Genomic DNA, 15,517 nt, shown 5'->3' on the forward strand with positions numbered 1-15,517 from the left:
GCCAGCAGCTATTTATACATTACCCTTTAGATTCCATGAGTCATTCCTACAGTTGAGAAGGAAACAGAATCCTAATAGTGTCCCAGGTGTAATGACTTTGTATCTATGGTTGGAGACTTGGCCGTCCTAATTAACTATCTCTTATATATTTACTGAAGAGCTAGATTAAACTTAAAATAATTGTCACTGTAACTGGAAAGAGAAAATCAGAAGAGCCCTCGGATATAACAAAGGTGCATGTTCATGTAAAACAGAATAAATACTTATCCATTCTAGAATTACTGGAGATTGGGCTTTCATATTAATGTATCATGTATTTTAAGAGGGGTGTTTCCTTGATTGGAGAAATATGCCACATATATTCATGGATTCATGTAGCTGTCTATGAGGCGATAATTACAACATTAGTCAGAATTAAACATGCTGTTTTTATACAAGTACAAACATTTTGGGAAGGTCCATGACAAGATTGCAATTGTACCATTGAGAAAAGAAAATTTACAAAAATATAATTGACTGAACAATACCTTTTATTATGATTTTCAATTTTCCTGCAGAAATTTGAGGATTAAGTAACAACCAAGTAAACTAGAAGAGTACAGAATGGGGCAAACAAAACCTCTCAATCATTCTTAAATTATACATCCTCCGTAACACTGAGAGCCAACAACCAGCCCACAATATGTCAAAAAACTACAGGAAGACGACTCACAACTATTGGCATTCACTGCAGAACTTGTACTGAATTAAAAAAATGACAAGATAACCTACATTTGGACACCTTAAACAAAATTATTTTCAGAGTTCCATTTGCCACAACACTGCATTAAAATCATTTGGGTATTCCTTTAGGTTTCGACTTATGTGGTATTGGGCTATAAGGGACATGTGACTGCCCATGATACTCAAACTCAGCGTTTCCCATTGTTATAGCCAACAACTCTTAATGGGGCTTTAAAGTTTATGGCAGCTTGGTGTTGCAATTGGTATGCCATTGGATGAATCTTGAATCCATACAAACTGAAAAAAAGCAGAAAATTAAATTCACTAAACAAGTAGCTGTTAATTACAAGAAACTTTAAAAATGTCACTTATAATTATAAAATCACAGCCAGCCGATAAAATAATTATAAACTAATACACCCTTTTCATTATTTTCTGAGTGCAAGAAATATTAAAGAAATATAATAATGTACCCAAAAGTTGCAAAATAAATTTGAAATTAATATAAAGTATAATTTATTATTAAATAATCCCTTTAGTGCCCTTCAATGAAACAATTTAAAGGTGCAAAATTAATGCACCCTGACTGAGATTCAAATACTAACCCCTTGATCTTTGGCCAAGGGCTATAGGTAGAGTAGTTTTACAGTGTAAATTATGACTTTTGTACAAATGAACTAAATAGGTAAATATGCATTAATGTACCCATCATTTAAATGTAAAAACTTATATCATCCTTGTGCAAGCTTATGTTACAAATGTTAAATCCATACAAATCAAACTCCATGGTGGTTTTCAATGCAACAATTTCAGAGTGTAAAAATCATTCGCCTTGACCGGGATTCGAACCCGGATCTCTCAACGTCTGGTCGAGTGCTTTAGCCAGTTAAGTTATTGAGGTGACCTCCTAAACTCTGAAATTTTGGTGATGGAAATTTTGGCCCATGATGGTTCTAATGAAATAGCAATAATGGATTGTTCCAATGAAATCTCAACAAATGGATGAAAACATAATTGTTAATTGCTCAACAAATGCTTCATTTGAAGTGGCTAAAAATTTTTTTTCTTGCATTAAAGTTAGAGTATTTCTTAACTTTTGAGAATATTAACGCAACTATTATTTGATCTAATTTGAGCAAAAACACTTCTGGTAGCTGCCTTCTGCATTTGCTTCAGTATACATATTGACAATACTAGAACAAGTCAACCAAACTTTGTTCATAATTTAAATATTAAGTTAATGATGATGAGAAATGCGTGTATTAATGGAGTTTTAGTACACAATGTGATGAGAGAGAAAAACTAAGAGAAGAGATAAGATATGCCACAAATGGCAATACACTTTGTGACGAATTGATGTTGTTTGAATAAGTTAATCACACAGTTTTTTTAAACTATAGAATGTGCCATCAATTTCTGTGAGAAGTCAACATTAAACTAAACTGCTCAAAACATGGAAATGACAAGGAGGAAATATTAATGGTTAAAATGGAATTCACCTTTCCTTTCCTTTCTACAATTTGTACTTTGGATTATTATCATGCCTGACTCTCCAAGTCAGTTTAGCAATGATCATAATAATAATAATAATATCCATCATCATGCAAGTATCCCTTGATTCAGACAAAGTTAAACCCTTTCACTGCAGTTCACCATCCAGACTCCGACTTTTCACATTGGCAAAAATGGAGGGCATTTTATCTCTGTGACCTTTAATACTCCCAAAATAATAAAATAATCTAAATAATAAAACAATATAAAAAATACAAATAATCTATATTCACTGTTATTCACAGCAGCAAAAGGGTTAACAGTAAATACAACGGTCTAATTCTTCATAGAAACAGTAAGAAACTCAAAATTTGCAATCACATGAAAAAATATCAAAAACAAAAACTGCCAACATTATTCTTCAAGGAAATGTTATGTATGACATTGTCTCAGGCTTAACTATTTAGAATTTCTCCATATTCCAAGGAATGGTAAAAAAAGAAACTAAAATCCCACAACCCACAATTTATTGTCACACACAACCATGGTTTCGCTGTCTTGCAGCATCATCAGGTAATGTTTAATGAGCTGTTGTACCCTACACCTTCCCCCTCTACCATGTTCCAAACGCCAATGCTAAACCTCTCCCACTTGCAATGAGCCCCACATGGAGTAACCACCTCTTGACTTTCAGAACCTACCTCTTACCCTACCTTCCCTAATTATTTTGGTATGCTGGTACACATATCTTATTCTCTAATCTTTTAGGATATTCAGGGCAAAACTTCATTAAAAATAATGTCTAGCATTAAGAAATTTTTAAAATTTCTGAAAATTAAAAATGAAAACCCATTATAAACAATGAGCCTCTTTGTGGAAACTGAATTTTTATACAAACAAAACCAGTAGATAAATGCTAATCACCAGTCACATGTTACCAAATGATGGGATTGCACTTATTCTTTCACATGGCTACTACTAAAGGAGAAAGGCAGAAAATGAAAAAAATCTCACCGTGGCACAAATTGATTGCTTGGTCGCTTTGGTCTGTATTCTGGATGAACCATGAAGAGCATATGGGGGAAACCAGTACCAAAATATGCACCATCTGTATGGTGATGACGGGAGGACTTTGGTGTATATACATCCATACACTTGGAACAATAAGATTTCACCATAGCTTCACCAGGAACATCTGAAAGTCCTAAAAAAAGAGGCATCATTACAAAATCAAATTAGGTCAATCTTGTGTGAATTAAGATAAGAAACAATGATTCTCAATTGAATAAGCCCTTTTAAACTGCAAAAGTTGAAATTATTATCAAATTCAGATACAATATAGAGAAAGGATAAAAAAGTTAATACGTAAATCAAAGAGCATTTATCCTTTCTATGGCAACAGTTAATGCCTGTAATGTGGTTGGCTCTACAAGTTCATGTAAGTAGAGATGATATTCAAATCCATCAATATAATGATCAAAATGCAACTGTTGACAACTGTGATCAAGGGGAGAAAATAATGCTGGTTGGTTATGGAAAGGATACACATTTTGGATGGAAGTGAGGGAAGACTGCAGAATTGAAAATTCTTGAAGTACAGGGACAGGTTGTGCCTTGTTAGACAAGTCTAAGAAATAAGAGGCGATATTCAATCTGTATCAATCCAACAGCAACTTTAAATTGTCAAAAAACTACTTATGTAATTGTATTGTATAATATTGGACAAGATATGAAAAATTTATCATAAGAGTCAAATTCTATACAGTCTTCAAATTTTGCTAAATAAAAAACAAAGCTTGCCTTTATAACTGTAATTCCAAGAAACTTCTCATTATTCAACCCAACTCTTGTAATGTGATAATTTCTTTCAAGGAGCTCAGCAGCGCTCAATCATTTTTCTACAACATGCATTTCTAAATAAAAAATATGAGGACATTATATTGAACTCCAATCTTTAAATTATTATAAGAGACCATATTCATTCCTTGATTTATGACAACTCGGGATATGGTGAAAGAAATAGTACATCTATATTTACAACTCCACAAGTTGCCACAAGGGCATTTAAGGGGGATTGCTATGGTATCAGCAATTGATATATAAAAGTATGCTTTCATATAATTACTGATGATGGGTCGATTCCATTCTCAGTATTCAATTCTAAGGTGGGATAAGGGAAGTATTTTAGGGAGGGAGTTGAAAATCAATTTGAATTCTTACTCTCCAGGGTCCATCACTGGGGGTATTCCATTTTTATTGTTGCATGAATGTTAAGAATCAGAAGACATTACCCCCTACCCTAGGTAGAATAAGAATGCATCCCAGAATTAAAATCAATCTTCAACCGTTTAAGTACTCATGTCAAATTTCTGATTCTTGACCTGGAATTGAAGACTCTCAGAATGGAATCAACCACTCACTGTTACCATTCCTTGTCACTGCTTACCAGCCAAATTATATAAAGTGAAAATGGAGATGATTAAAATTAGTGGTTAATTAAATTAGACAAGGTTTTATAATGCCTGGTTAAAGTGATCATGAACTTTAATATCAGGTTATGGCAAAGAACCACTTTTGCAATCACCAACTAAGTCAAAACCATCAGTTTAAGTACTTTTCAAATTAAAAGTGGAGTTTCAAGGGTTAACACACAAATGAAAGGATTACATGGTGGGGAGCTATTTGGTAACCCATAAGTTGACTTATGCCATTCACTGAATGGTATCATCAGCTTTTCAGTTAAGTATTCAGCATCAGAATTGGTTTTGAATGATGCCACCGAAGCTTTTACCAAGAATGAAGCTAACACCAAATGCATGAAGTTTCAAATTATTGCAAGGTTGCCATAAGAAAAAATGTTTTCTCTCAATAAATGCCATTGGTTCAAATTAATTCCAAGGAAGCCAAAAACAACGAGGGTGGAATATATATGTTCACTAAATTACTACATAACTCTCTCTACATATTATGAACCTATTTTAGAGTAAGATGAAATGATGCAACAAGTCCTCGGTAATATTTTAAGCATTGAATATGGAGTTGTATCAAAAAGTAAAAGCAACTTATGGGAAACTAGGAATTGTGTCCAAAAGCTCATAGGTAGCTGTAAGTTTGGTGCCAGCAAACATTGTTTGTGATTAATGTTATTTTTTTAAATTGACAAATAATGAAATTAAAAATTCATTCCACAAAAAAATATGATAAACAAAGATGTTAGGGAAACATTTATTTAAATAATAAAAATTACTTTCTTTCCATTTGTTAGATGAATACATGCAGTGATAATCTGGCATATTACCATGTGCTAAGGAATATTTTTATAAGCTAAGGCACATTCATGAGTTAAGAATTGTGAATAGATGAAATCTTAGGTACACCTCATTGTTAATAGTCGTTTTCAGGGGAGGCGACTGAAAGCTTGAAGTCATTTGTGCCATTAGGGATGGACTGGAAAGGATGAAGGGTGGAAAGAAACTCTGCATCGGCATTAGCTTACTCTTAACAAAAGGCACCAAGGGGTCCGCAGCTTAACGTCCCATCCATTAGGGATGGACTGGAAAGGATGAAGGGTGGAAAGAAACTCGGCATTGGAATTAGCCTACTCTTAACAAAAGGTGCCAAGGGGTCCGCAGCTTAACGTCCCCTCCGATGGATGGCACACTCACTCAAAGTGCCCTCCACAAAGCAACCCAAGTAGGGATCAGGATACCACAGAAAAACATTGAACTCGGGACCTCTGGATGGGAAGTCAGTATGTTATCCATCTCAATCCCCACCTCATTGTTGACATAGGTTTATATTTAGAGAATAATGATTGTACCAACTCCAAAACAGCCAACAAAAACCTAAATGAACAACTCAAAAAGATTTCATTGTTCTCATGGATAAAAATTAGCCAAATTAACTCCCACAATTCTCATGCATTTTCATTTTTAAAGTATGTCAAATACTGTAATAAAGATACGTTATGACCACAGAGCAATGTGTTTGTCGATGCCTTCAGTAATGCCATGACCACATGGCCTCAGTAGCCAACAAACTGATAGCACCTACAAACAGCAAAGGAGAATTTTCCGGAATAACCACTTCAGCAGTTTCATGTAGCCAGTGATACAATGGCATCCTTGAGCAAATAGAAATGTTGCCATCATTAAGGAAAAATGACCTTAAGAATGTACTGCTCGCTTCATTTCAAGGACTGTGAATTTGATGATTTTGACAAGTCACTAGGAGCGAAGTTTTGCGAACTACTGACTTGTCATAATGCAGTCTCAAAACATCATTTGAATAGCTGGTGTCTGCCTTTTCATATTTTGTTACTTTAGAATTTCAGAAAGTGATGGGTAAATTTGTTACTTCCAATTTTTAAGGCACTATTTCCAGAAACTCAAATCAATAATTTATTTCACATAATACTTGCAGTTGTAATTAGCATTAATTATTTTGCCAAACTGCAATTCCCTGTCAAACATCCACTTGAAATCTAGCCTGCATATAATTATTCATCATGATAATTTCACTCAATACCAGTGAAACCATAATAGCCGTCCCCGAAATTTGTCAGGCTCTGCAAAACATTTATACAAGTATTGTGAATTAAGCCACGCTATTTTGTGGGATTTCTGTGCCAGCAGAAAAGTGCCTACTTAGCTTGTTCCATAATATACGGATTTATGCAAATTATAATTATTTATGCTATTTGAAAGAATTGATATTTATTGTGAATAGCATTATCACAACTGAAAGGCATCCAAAATTAATTTCAAGAAGTTTTAAGGCTCCATTTGCTCAGGAAAAATAAGTAGCCATTGGAGTTGAAAGTTTGTTTCTAGTTTTCAGAGTTACTAGCATTCAGAGGGAAAATATTGCTTGCTATATCTCATAAATTTAAATATATAAAAAACAAAAACACAGTAATAAACCTGAAGATCTGTTTGGTAGGTGATGATAGAGTTCACGCACTACAAAGCCCGATGGCATGTGAAATTCACACATCAGGGTAGGGGGGCCAGTGCCTTTCCCTGTGCCAGTTATGGTTTTCCGGGAAGATTTTGTACCCGAAAAATCGCACAACTTGGGTGGAGCTGCAGGTGCCCAGAGTGGCTAGCCCGGGATTCGAACCCGGGCCCTCCATTCAGTAGTCCAATGCTCTACTCCCTGGAATACCGCAAACTATAAATTTAAACATATTTACTGGACAATAAAATTGGAAAAAATCTATTTGCTCACATGCTTCTTCATGTATAAATAACAATTAGGAAACAATACAAGTGACAATGTTACACGGCAGCATAGTTTGAAATGCGACCAGGTAATTTTTGACAATCCCAAGGCAAATCTTGAAATAGGGAATAATATCTGGAAATGGTTTGTCACTGGGAGATCCTGGGTATAGATTGAAGAAGTATTTACTGAGTCCAATGAGGAACCCAAGAATACCAGAAGTACAGTTACTCAGTGAAGTCATATTAAATTAAGAAATGTATGAGGGTCTTTTAATAAGTCCATAAGAGAAAATAGAATAACCAAATATTTTGGGTGGATTTCTTTTATTTTTTCACACAACCTTCTTTTATCTAGATGTACTTTGATGATTGCAAAGAATAATATGAGGCATGAACTTACATAACATAGATAGTATAGGCATGAACTTACAGAATGCATAATTAAAGCTCAATTCCCATTTATAAATGCCCAAACGTTCTCCAGAGGAGCATTATCAGCTGCTAGATATAAACATTTATTAGTAAATTTTTCTTTGGAAAGTTATACTGGGCAAATTGTTAAGGTTTTTCTTACTCTCGACAATAAAATGAGAGCCATGGGGTTTCCAAGGTCATATATATGCCCAGAAGAGGGGTCACTAACCTGCTACTGGGTGAGGCCCAGGGCATAAGTCAACATCCCATTTGCAATGATTTCTGAAGACCCTCAGCTAGTGCCTTTTTAATCTCTCTTTCATTAAGTTGTATTTAGCCTGAAGCTGCTCCCAAGTTATGACTATTGTCACTTGAACATCAAACTCTGACATATTTTTCCACAAAACTTCTTTTTTATAGGCACTGCAAATATGTAATTTGTCGGTAGATAACAAAAATATTAAAAAATAACTGAACCTTTGGTTTTCATGTTACTGCATCACTTTTGTTATTTTATAATATCTTCTTCTCATCCAAAATCAATTCAACCAAAAGACTTCGTTCCATGGTGCTACAAACTATACATCTCTCCGAATTTATTTTGGGTGCATTGTATCAACTTTGGAAACACATCTATAGGTACGTGTAAATTTCATTATGCCTTTGTTTGGACACCATTGGAACCAAGAATTTACCTTAATTAAAGTTGATATCCCCTAACAACAGTTTGATCCCTTTTACAAACTCCTCAATTTCCAAAAACTCCAATTTTAATGACAAACTTTAACCAGACTTCATAAAATTGGGCCTAACTATAACATGCGTTCATGCATTATTATCTAAACACAGCTGATTACATAGATAATGTATAAACTAAGAAATATTACAGGCATAAAATACAAATTAAAACACCCCAAGTATGCATATATATACAGAGGTATATGAAGAAAGAGGTTATGCCATGCATCTTACCGATTGGAAGTAAAGGCTGGCTTTCACAATATACCCTAGGACAATGTCCAAATTCTCCATTTTGATACTTTTCAATCATTTGTGCTATGCCTCGATTGGAGAGAATATACCGTGCATGTATAAGACCATAAAGCAACTCCGCGGCTTGTTCAGTCATGTCAGACTGGGCAGGATTGTCATCCAATTCATCATCTTTAGTTAAGAAAATTAACAATTAACATACATCTAGCAAAATCTACAGATAGGCAGTTAAGATAACTTTATAAATTTCATCAAGTATAAAAAAGGAATTCATAGCTAACATACCTGGCTCAAGATCAAGAATCATATCCAATGCTTGCCTGTAATGTGGTACTTGTTCATTCAATCCAGTAAGATTAAACTTATCTTGGATATAATCTTCATCCACTTCACAAAAAAACTCATTGCCCCTAAGACCACAGAACCAAGAAATCCATGACACTTCTTCTGAGCTACTCATGCTGCTGCTAGATTAAATAAAATAAGAAAATACACAAGAAAACCACTAAAAAAAATATCAACAAAATAATTCAATCAAAAGTAACCAATGTATATACCTAATGTGAATCAAGCTCAATCCTAGGCAGATCACAGTGATGTTAGATGAGTTCACTTTGATACATACTATGCGACTACAAAAATAACAATCTTTATTTTCCCAAACATCAAAGAATTACTGGAGGTCATGACTTGATTACATCTTTCATCATTTGGAAAAACAATGCCCAAATAAATCATAGTCACTAAATTACTAATTATAAAAATTAAATTAACTAAATCACCTTATTCCCAAGAGTAACATTCAACATAATTCAATATTGTAACATTCAATATTGTTTCTGATAATTATACTTTAACTAGCAATTTTACATGATATTCTCAATGAAAACATGATTGATGCTTGATTAACGTAAAATTATATGACAAACTTTGACCCTAGTGAGATCATGTTCATAGCAAACATCCTAGATGTAAATAAATTGTATTATTTCCCTTAACTTTCAATCATAGTGCTTTTCAGCCAGTCCAGTACATTTTCTCTTTCCATAGCCAAGTTATTTCATGAACATATTGACATGAAATAAGTAACAAATGATAAGAAACAAGTTGGTGAAACACATTGTACACGTCCACCCTTCGCCCAAAAACTTAAACATCGAACTCATGACAATCACCAATATAGCTACCAACAATGGCTACAGCCCTAAGCTAGTAGATGAATTACTTTGGAAAAACCCAAAAATCAATGGCCACAAATAGTATTTCCTCTACACAGTCCTCAGAGAGAAATTTCATCTAGGATTTCCAACTGCCTGCCCACCTCACTCAAAGTAGCCTTTTACCCACCCCTAACCCTCTCCAAACTTCTAGTCAATGGTAAAGATACAAAGGATAGCCTCCTTAAATCAGGGATTTATGAACTGAAATGCGAGAATGGCAACACAGTTATGTCGGTCAGGCAGGGAGAAATGTCAAGTTACGAGCCAAGGAGCACACAAGGTGTCAAAAAAATAAGAATACCAACTACCTCTATGCTAAGCACATACTAGAATTCGACCACAGCAGTGACTTCATCCCAGGAATATTACATATACTCCCAAAAGGATTAAAAATGGATGCTCTTGAGCAAATGGAGGTAAGGCGGCACTGAGCAAACCCCAACTTGACACTTTGTTATGAGCAATTGTTCCTGTCCCCCTTCCCACTCCTTTTCGAGAAACTAGCCTGAAAATGGTCAAACCAATCCCTTAACCCACCCAATTGCCTCCACTCCTCTCAGGATCTTCCCCTCCCTTCCTCACTCTGTCCTGGGTGTATATATTCTTGCATTGTTTGTTAAGTAAATTTGTACCTGATGATGCCGCTAGTCGGTGAAATGCATTGGACCTTACAATAAAAATCTGTGAAACATTCTATTTAGCATGGATATTAAATACTTCCACAGGATATTCATTACTTCCACGAAGTGAAGCCTGAAACAGTAGAATATATATGAAATAAGTAACTTTGTAATTCCACACAAAGTTACTCATTTCATTTCCATAAGCTGGGTAAATTCCATAAAGTTACTTCAGATGGTTGTGGTTCTGATGGACACCCAGCCCTACTTCTAAGAATGTGTCTAGTGCCATTACTTGATCCTTTGTATACACTGTTTAATAATCCATCACCACTGGAATTTTTCTAAGCGCACTTAAATCCACATATCTAGTGCCAATAAATAAGCAGGGTAACAGAAATAACGTAACTATTGTCCGATTGCCAAACTCTCAATAATAGCAAAAATCTTAGAATATTGGTTGTAGATAAGCTAACTCTTAATTTTAATAGTACCACTGTCCCTGAGCAGCATGGTTTCTCTAAAGGAAGACTAACTAATCTTTTGGTTTTTCAAATGTATCTAAATAACAGAAGGTATGGAAAAATGCCTACAAACAGATGTCATATATACTGACTTCAATAAGACTTTTGATACTCTTAGTCATGAGCTTCTTAGAAATTTGGATGCATCAGGAATGAATGGTACCTTACTTGACTGGATTGAAAGTTATTTGACCAACAGAAGTTTTAGTAAAAATTAATACATCTAAAAGTAAATGTTTCTATCCATCATCAGGCATTCCCCAAAGATCTCATCTTGAGTTCACTATTATTTAACTTATTTAAAAATTATATTATAATGGCATTAGACCGAAATACTTTTCCTTTGCATAATGATGACTGAAAAATTTTTAACAGCTCAATCAATTGATGATCACCTAACTCTGCAGAGTTAGGTGATCATCAATTGATTGCTGCAAACTGCCTTCATAGGCTTTAAAACTGGTGTGAGCATAATTATCTAATTGGCAATTAAAAATAATGCTATTCTGTAACTTTCAGCCGGAAAAGGAGTCCACAGCATTATGAATATAAACTAAGCAATTATTCTATGGCCCGATTAACAAATATAGAAGACCTCGCAAGCTATATTTGAACCACAGTTAACATTCCATCAACATTACAACTATTTTAATCTAAAGCATACAAATCGCTTGGATTTATCTTCTGATGCTGTAAAAACTTTAAACATATAGAGCCATTTAAATTACTATTCTACTCATTAGTTAGGTGACTCTGTGAATAATCCCCTCCTATCCGGTCACCTTACTACAAACTGCATATTCATAAAATCGAATGTGTTCGAGAAAATTCGTGAGCAAAATTGCATTCAAATTCAATATTCACAAAGATCTTTATAGCAATCATGAAATGTTAACTCTACTAATCTTCCTTCCTTGCTTAAAAGTAGAAAAATTAGTAACATAACATTTATTCATAAATTACTGCATAACAAGATTGATTCCTTAGAACTCCTAAGGGCAATATCTTTCCACAAACCTTCACATAACAGAGGGTACGAAGCACTCTTTGAAATTGGATATCATGAACAAAATTACACTCACTATTCTCATATAAGTCAGATTATGAGAGATACCAACAGTTGTCATACATTGACCTATTTCTATTTCACCAGGATCCCTTAAATAAATGTTATTAAAAATATCTAAAGAATTTTAGAATGATAATTATTTGCTGTGTGGATATCTGTACATGACAATAAGTTGTTTCCCATGCCCATTGTGAAAATTTTCTCAATGGATGCCACAAGGTCTAGTTTATAACTGCTACTAACATTTATCATTTGGTAAGCTTTATCTGACCTGTAACAAAGACTATATTTCTAATATTGTTTCCATTTTTTTAATTTGGAATATTATTATAATTGATATTTTGTCTACATTAAATCTGAATGTCTTTCATGAATTGCAAATTAAAATTCTTCTTTAATTCTAAATTATATTTTAATTCTCAGAAACTAGTAAGTAACTTTATGTAATTTGTACTTGTATGTAAATGCTTTTAATAATTGTGGAACTACCTAATACAAGTTTCTGCCTTCCTTTTTGTAAAAGGGTTATTCACTAAAATAAATATCGAAAATATCACTGCAAATAAATCAATCTTTATATTTCTATGTGGTTGACATTAAGGACCCATTGCAGATAGGCACTTTTTAATCTTAAACTAGCAATGGATAGAAGTAAAGGTTCCTCAATGACTATAGGAACATGTATTATGGAAAAATATTATTAAACAGCAGCATGATAAGATTGGACATCAACTCTAGTTACGCTTTTGCTGGTATACTTTAATTCAATCATAAATTCACCTGAAAATTGAATCAGTATTAGCAACATCGCATATTCATATACAACATGACGATTTGCTAATTCCCGACAACACATCGATATTCTCACCGACTAAACTGAATTAATTAAATACCGCAGCGAAATAGATTGAGCTATTGATTCTTTGAGAGTAACTGAAATTAACTGCAAGTGTATGTCCACAGTTCTACGAAAGCTGAAAAGATGTATGGTATACTAGGATTGAATGGATCACAAAAACAGCCGATTTACATCATTTAGAAGTAAGGCAAATATATGAAAATAGGGATTAAGTTTTTTCAACTCTTTCCAAAATCGATTCCCAAGAACTTTCCGCATTCTACCAATGGGAAACTATAACAATAATAAAAACACCACGAGTTTCACAAAGCGTAATTAATATCCATATTTATACGCGTTCAAGTAATGTTGCACTAGTACTCATTACGGGAAGTGATAGACAGCTGCCAGTGAACTGAATTTTGCCCACTACTCCCTCATGGTCGTAACAGCCGTGCATAGATAACCACTGATACAAAAAAACTGAAAAATATGATTACATTAATAAAGACGATGCAAACGTGTAAAAATTTCTACATTACCCTGATAAACGCATACAAATTACGGTTCGGCTTCTTTTGCGAACACATTACACAAAGTAATGGCCACATTAGGCGTTAAGATATTGACAGTAGCAGTTACTGTCCCTTCCTCACAAATTGCAAGATGTGAAGCTAATTTATAGTTAAACCAGGACATACACGCCTCTGAACATTACAATATACCAGTACTACTTCCTATAATACGAGAAATAAGCAAAATCTCTGAGCTTCAGCTAGTATAGCGAATATCTTTCCCATGAACGGTAGGCCCTGAATCCTATATCCAACGAGTAGTGCACTTATTTCTCGCATTAGATGGAGAAGTAATTGTTCATTATGATTTTAAGACATATACATGTTCGGCTTTACCATTAAATTAACTGTACATATTGTAATTTCTGCTATTGCCAGTATCCTAACACCTGCTGTGTTTAGTACTTTGTGTAATGTGTTCCCAAAGAAAGAACGCGAAAGGCTACTCATGTGTGTTTTAGCAGGGTATTCCACAATTGTTTTAACTGTTAACATCTTTCCTTTAAGTGTAATAGTATTTTCATTCTTGTTGGCTAATCACTGCTAATCTATACTGTTCCCACCACGAGGGAGTCGTGGTCGGAATAGTCTAGATTATCCTTAGACCGAGTTACCTTTACTAATTATGACACCACCGGCATTCAAATCCGGGGCTTGAGGTGGGATTCAGTACATTGGTGACCATACCATTCTGATCTCTCAAGTAAAAGCACACAATAATGCTACCAGTCAGAAAATTCTGATGAGAAGTAAGAAATTATATTCACATTATGATTCTACATGTCATGTCTCACATCATGAGACCAGACAGAGTGATAATAATAATAGACTAATTTAAGAGCAAATATCCGTTTGAATAAACAAAAAGAATTTTAATTATATAAAGATACATTATAAAACACGGATTGGCTACAAATCAATATTAATAAATTTCCTCAATTGGCACAAATTCATTTTGAAAATCAATCATGATAAAAGAGAAATGAAATATTAAATAATTTTCTCCAGACCCTATCACAACATTTCAATAAAATTATAACAAAACAAGAAATACATTTTGACCACTGACAAACGTTTCAACTTCATCATTCAAAAGAGATCCGTGGATATATCGTACCCTAAGCTTCCGTTACAGGGATTACGTAAAAGATTTAATATTCCTTAGAGATGCAGGTGAATACATGGGGACATATTTAAACATAAGCTTAACAAAAGCGCACATAAAATCTCACCTTAAATTTCCACTAGAATCTTCAACAGATGAAAACGATGATTTTGAGTCTGTGGACCGGCTATTCCCGAAGCTACCCTTCTGCCTAGTAGAATACGACGTTAAAGCTAAAAACACCTTGAACATCCACAACGAAAATCATTAATGCTATGCCCAGAGTCACTGTTAAACTTCGTAGTGTGTGCCTTAATAATTCCTATCTGCCCACATGAGGCAATATTACATACCCGTTTTAAAACCAAAAGGAACTAAGCAAGAAATATGGATGATGGACGTGAAATTATGCAAAAAGTGGCAGAAATTAAATTTCCCCAATGCTGAATGGCATATGACTAACCATTCAAACGACACCGACTTCGGAATAAATTTACCTAATCTGTCAAAAGCTACACTGGTTACACTCTGGCTTTAGAGTGATGTAGTAAAGTTTCAACTTAACTTATTCGATTTCCTCCAATGAAAGACCACTAAAATCAAGCCTCGTTGCCAAATGTACGCAAACTAGTTACGATTGACCCAGAGATTGTTGAATTTTCGATATTTCTTTTAAACGAATTATTCGGCCAGGAAACGGAAGGAAATAAGGAATGAGTT

The 15,517-nt window shown here is 34.2% G+C and overlaps 1 protein-coding gene across 3 annotated transcripts; it reads right to left on the reverse strand.

Annotated features, from left to right (window-relative positions):
• Positions 1-509: 509 nt before the first annotated feature.
• LOC139690045 (casein kinase II subunit beta) lies at positions 510-15,508 on the reverse strand. Of its 3 annotated transcripts, XM_071587254.1 has the most exons (6): positions 15,151-15,505; positions 14,925-15,040; positions 9,132-9,313; positions 8,826-9,017; positions 3,229-3,418; positions 510-1,020 (listed from the first exon to the last, which is right to left on the reverse strand). In XM_071587254.1, the coding sequence occupies exons 3-6, from the start codon at positions 9,304-9,306 to the stop codon at positions 912-914; spliced, it is 666 nt and encodes a 221-aa protein (XP_071443355.1). In that variant the 5' UTR covers positions 9,307-9,313; positions 14,925-15,040; positions 15,151-15,505; the 3' UTR covers positions 510-911. The 3 variants fall into 3 exon arrangements, with proteins under 3 accessions (XP_071443355.1, XP_071443346.1, XP_071443338.1); XM_071587245.1 differs by having other exon boundaries at positions 9,132-9,310; positions 14,925-15,508; XM_071587237.1 differs by having other exon boundaries at positions 14,925-15,505.
• Positions 15,509-15,517: the final 9 nt, after the last annotated feature.

Source organism: Hetaerina americana, unplaced genomic scaffold (genome assembly GCF_022747635.1).
Source record: "Hetaerina americana unplaced genomic scaffold, ioHetAmer1.1.p SCAF_1, whole genome shotgun sequence".
NCBI lineage: Eukaryota > Metazoa > Arthropoda > Insecta > Odonata > Calopterygidae > Hetaerina > Hetaerina americana.

Bases quoted from the DNA above. Each gene is read 5' to 3' on its own strand.
- LOC139690045 (XM_071587237.1), bottom strand. From the start codon at position 15,049: ATGTTCAAGGTGTTTTTAGCTTTAACGTCGTATTCTACTAGGCAGAAG. The intron at 9,018-9,131 runs GTATGTTAGCTA...TCTTAACTAAAG, and splicing joins GATTCTTGATCTTGAGCCAG to ATGATGAATTGGATGACAAT. The intron at 3,419-8,825 runs GTAAGATGCATG...CTCTTTTTTTAG, and splicing joins CCAGCCTTTACTTCCAATCG to GACTTTCAGATGTTCCTGGT.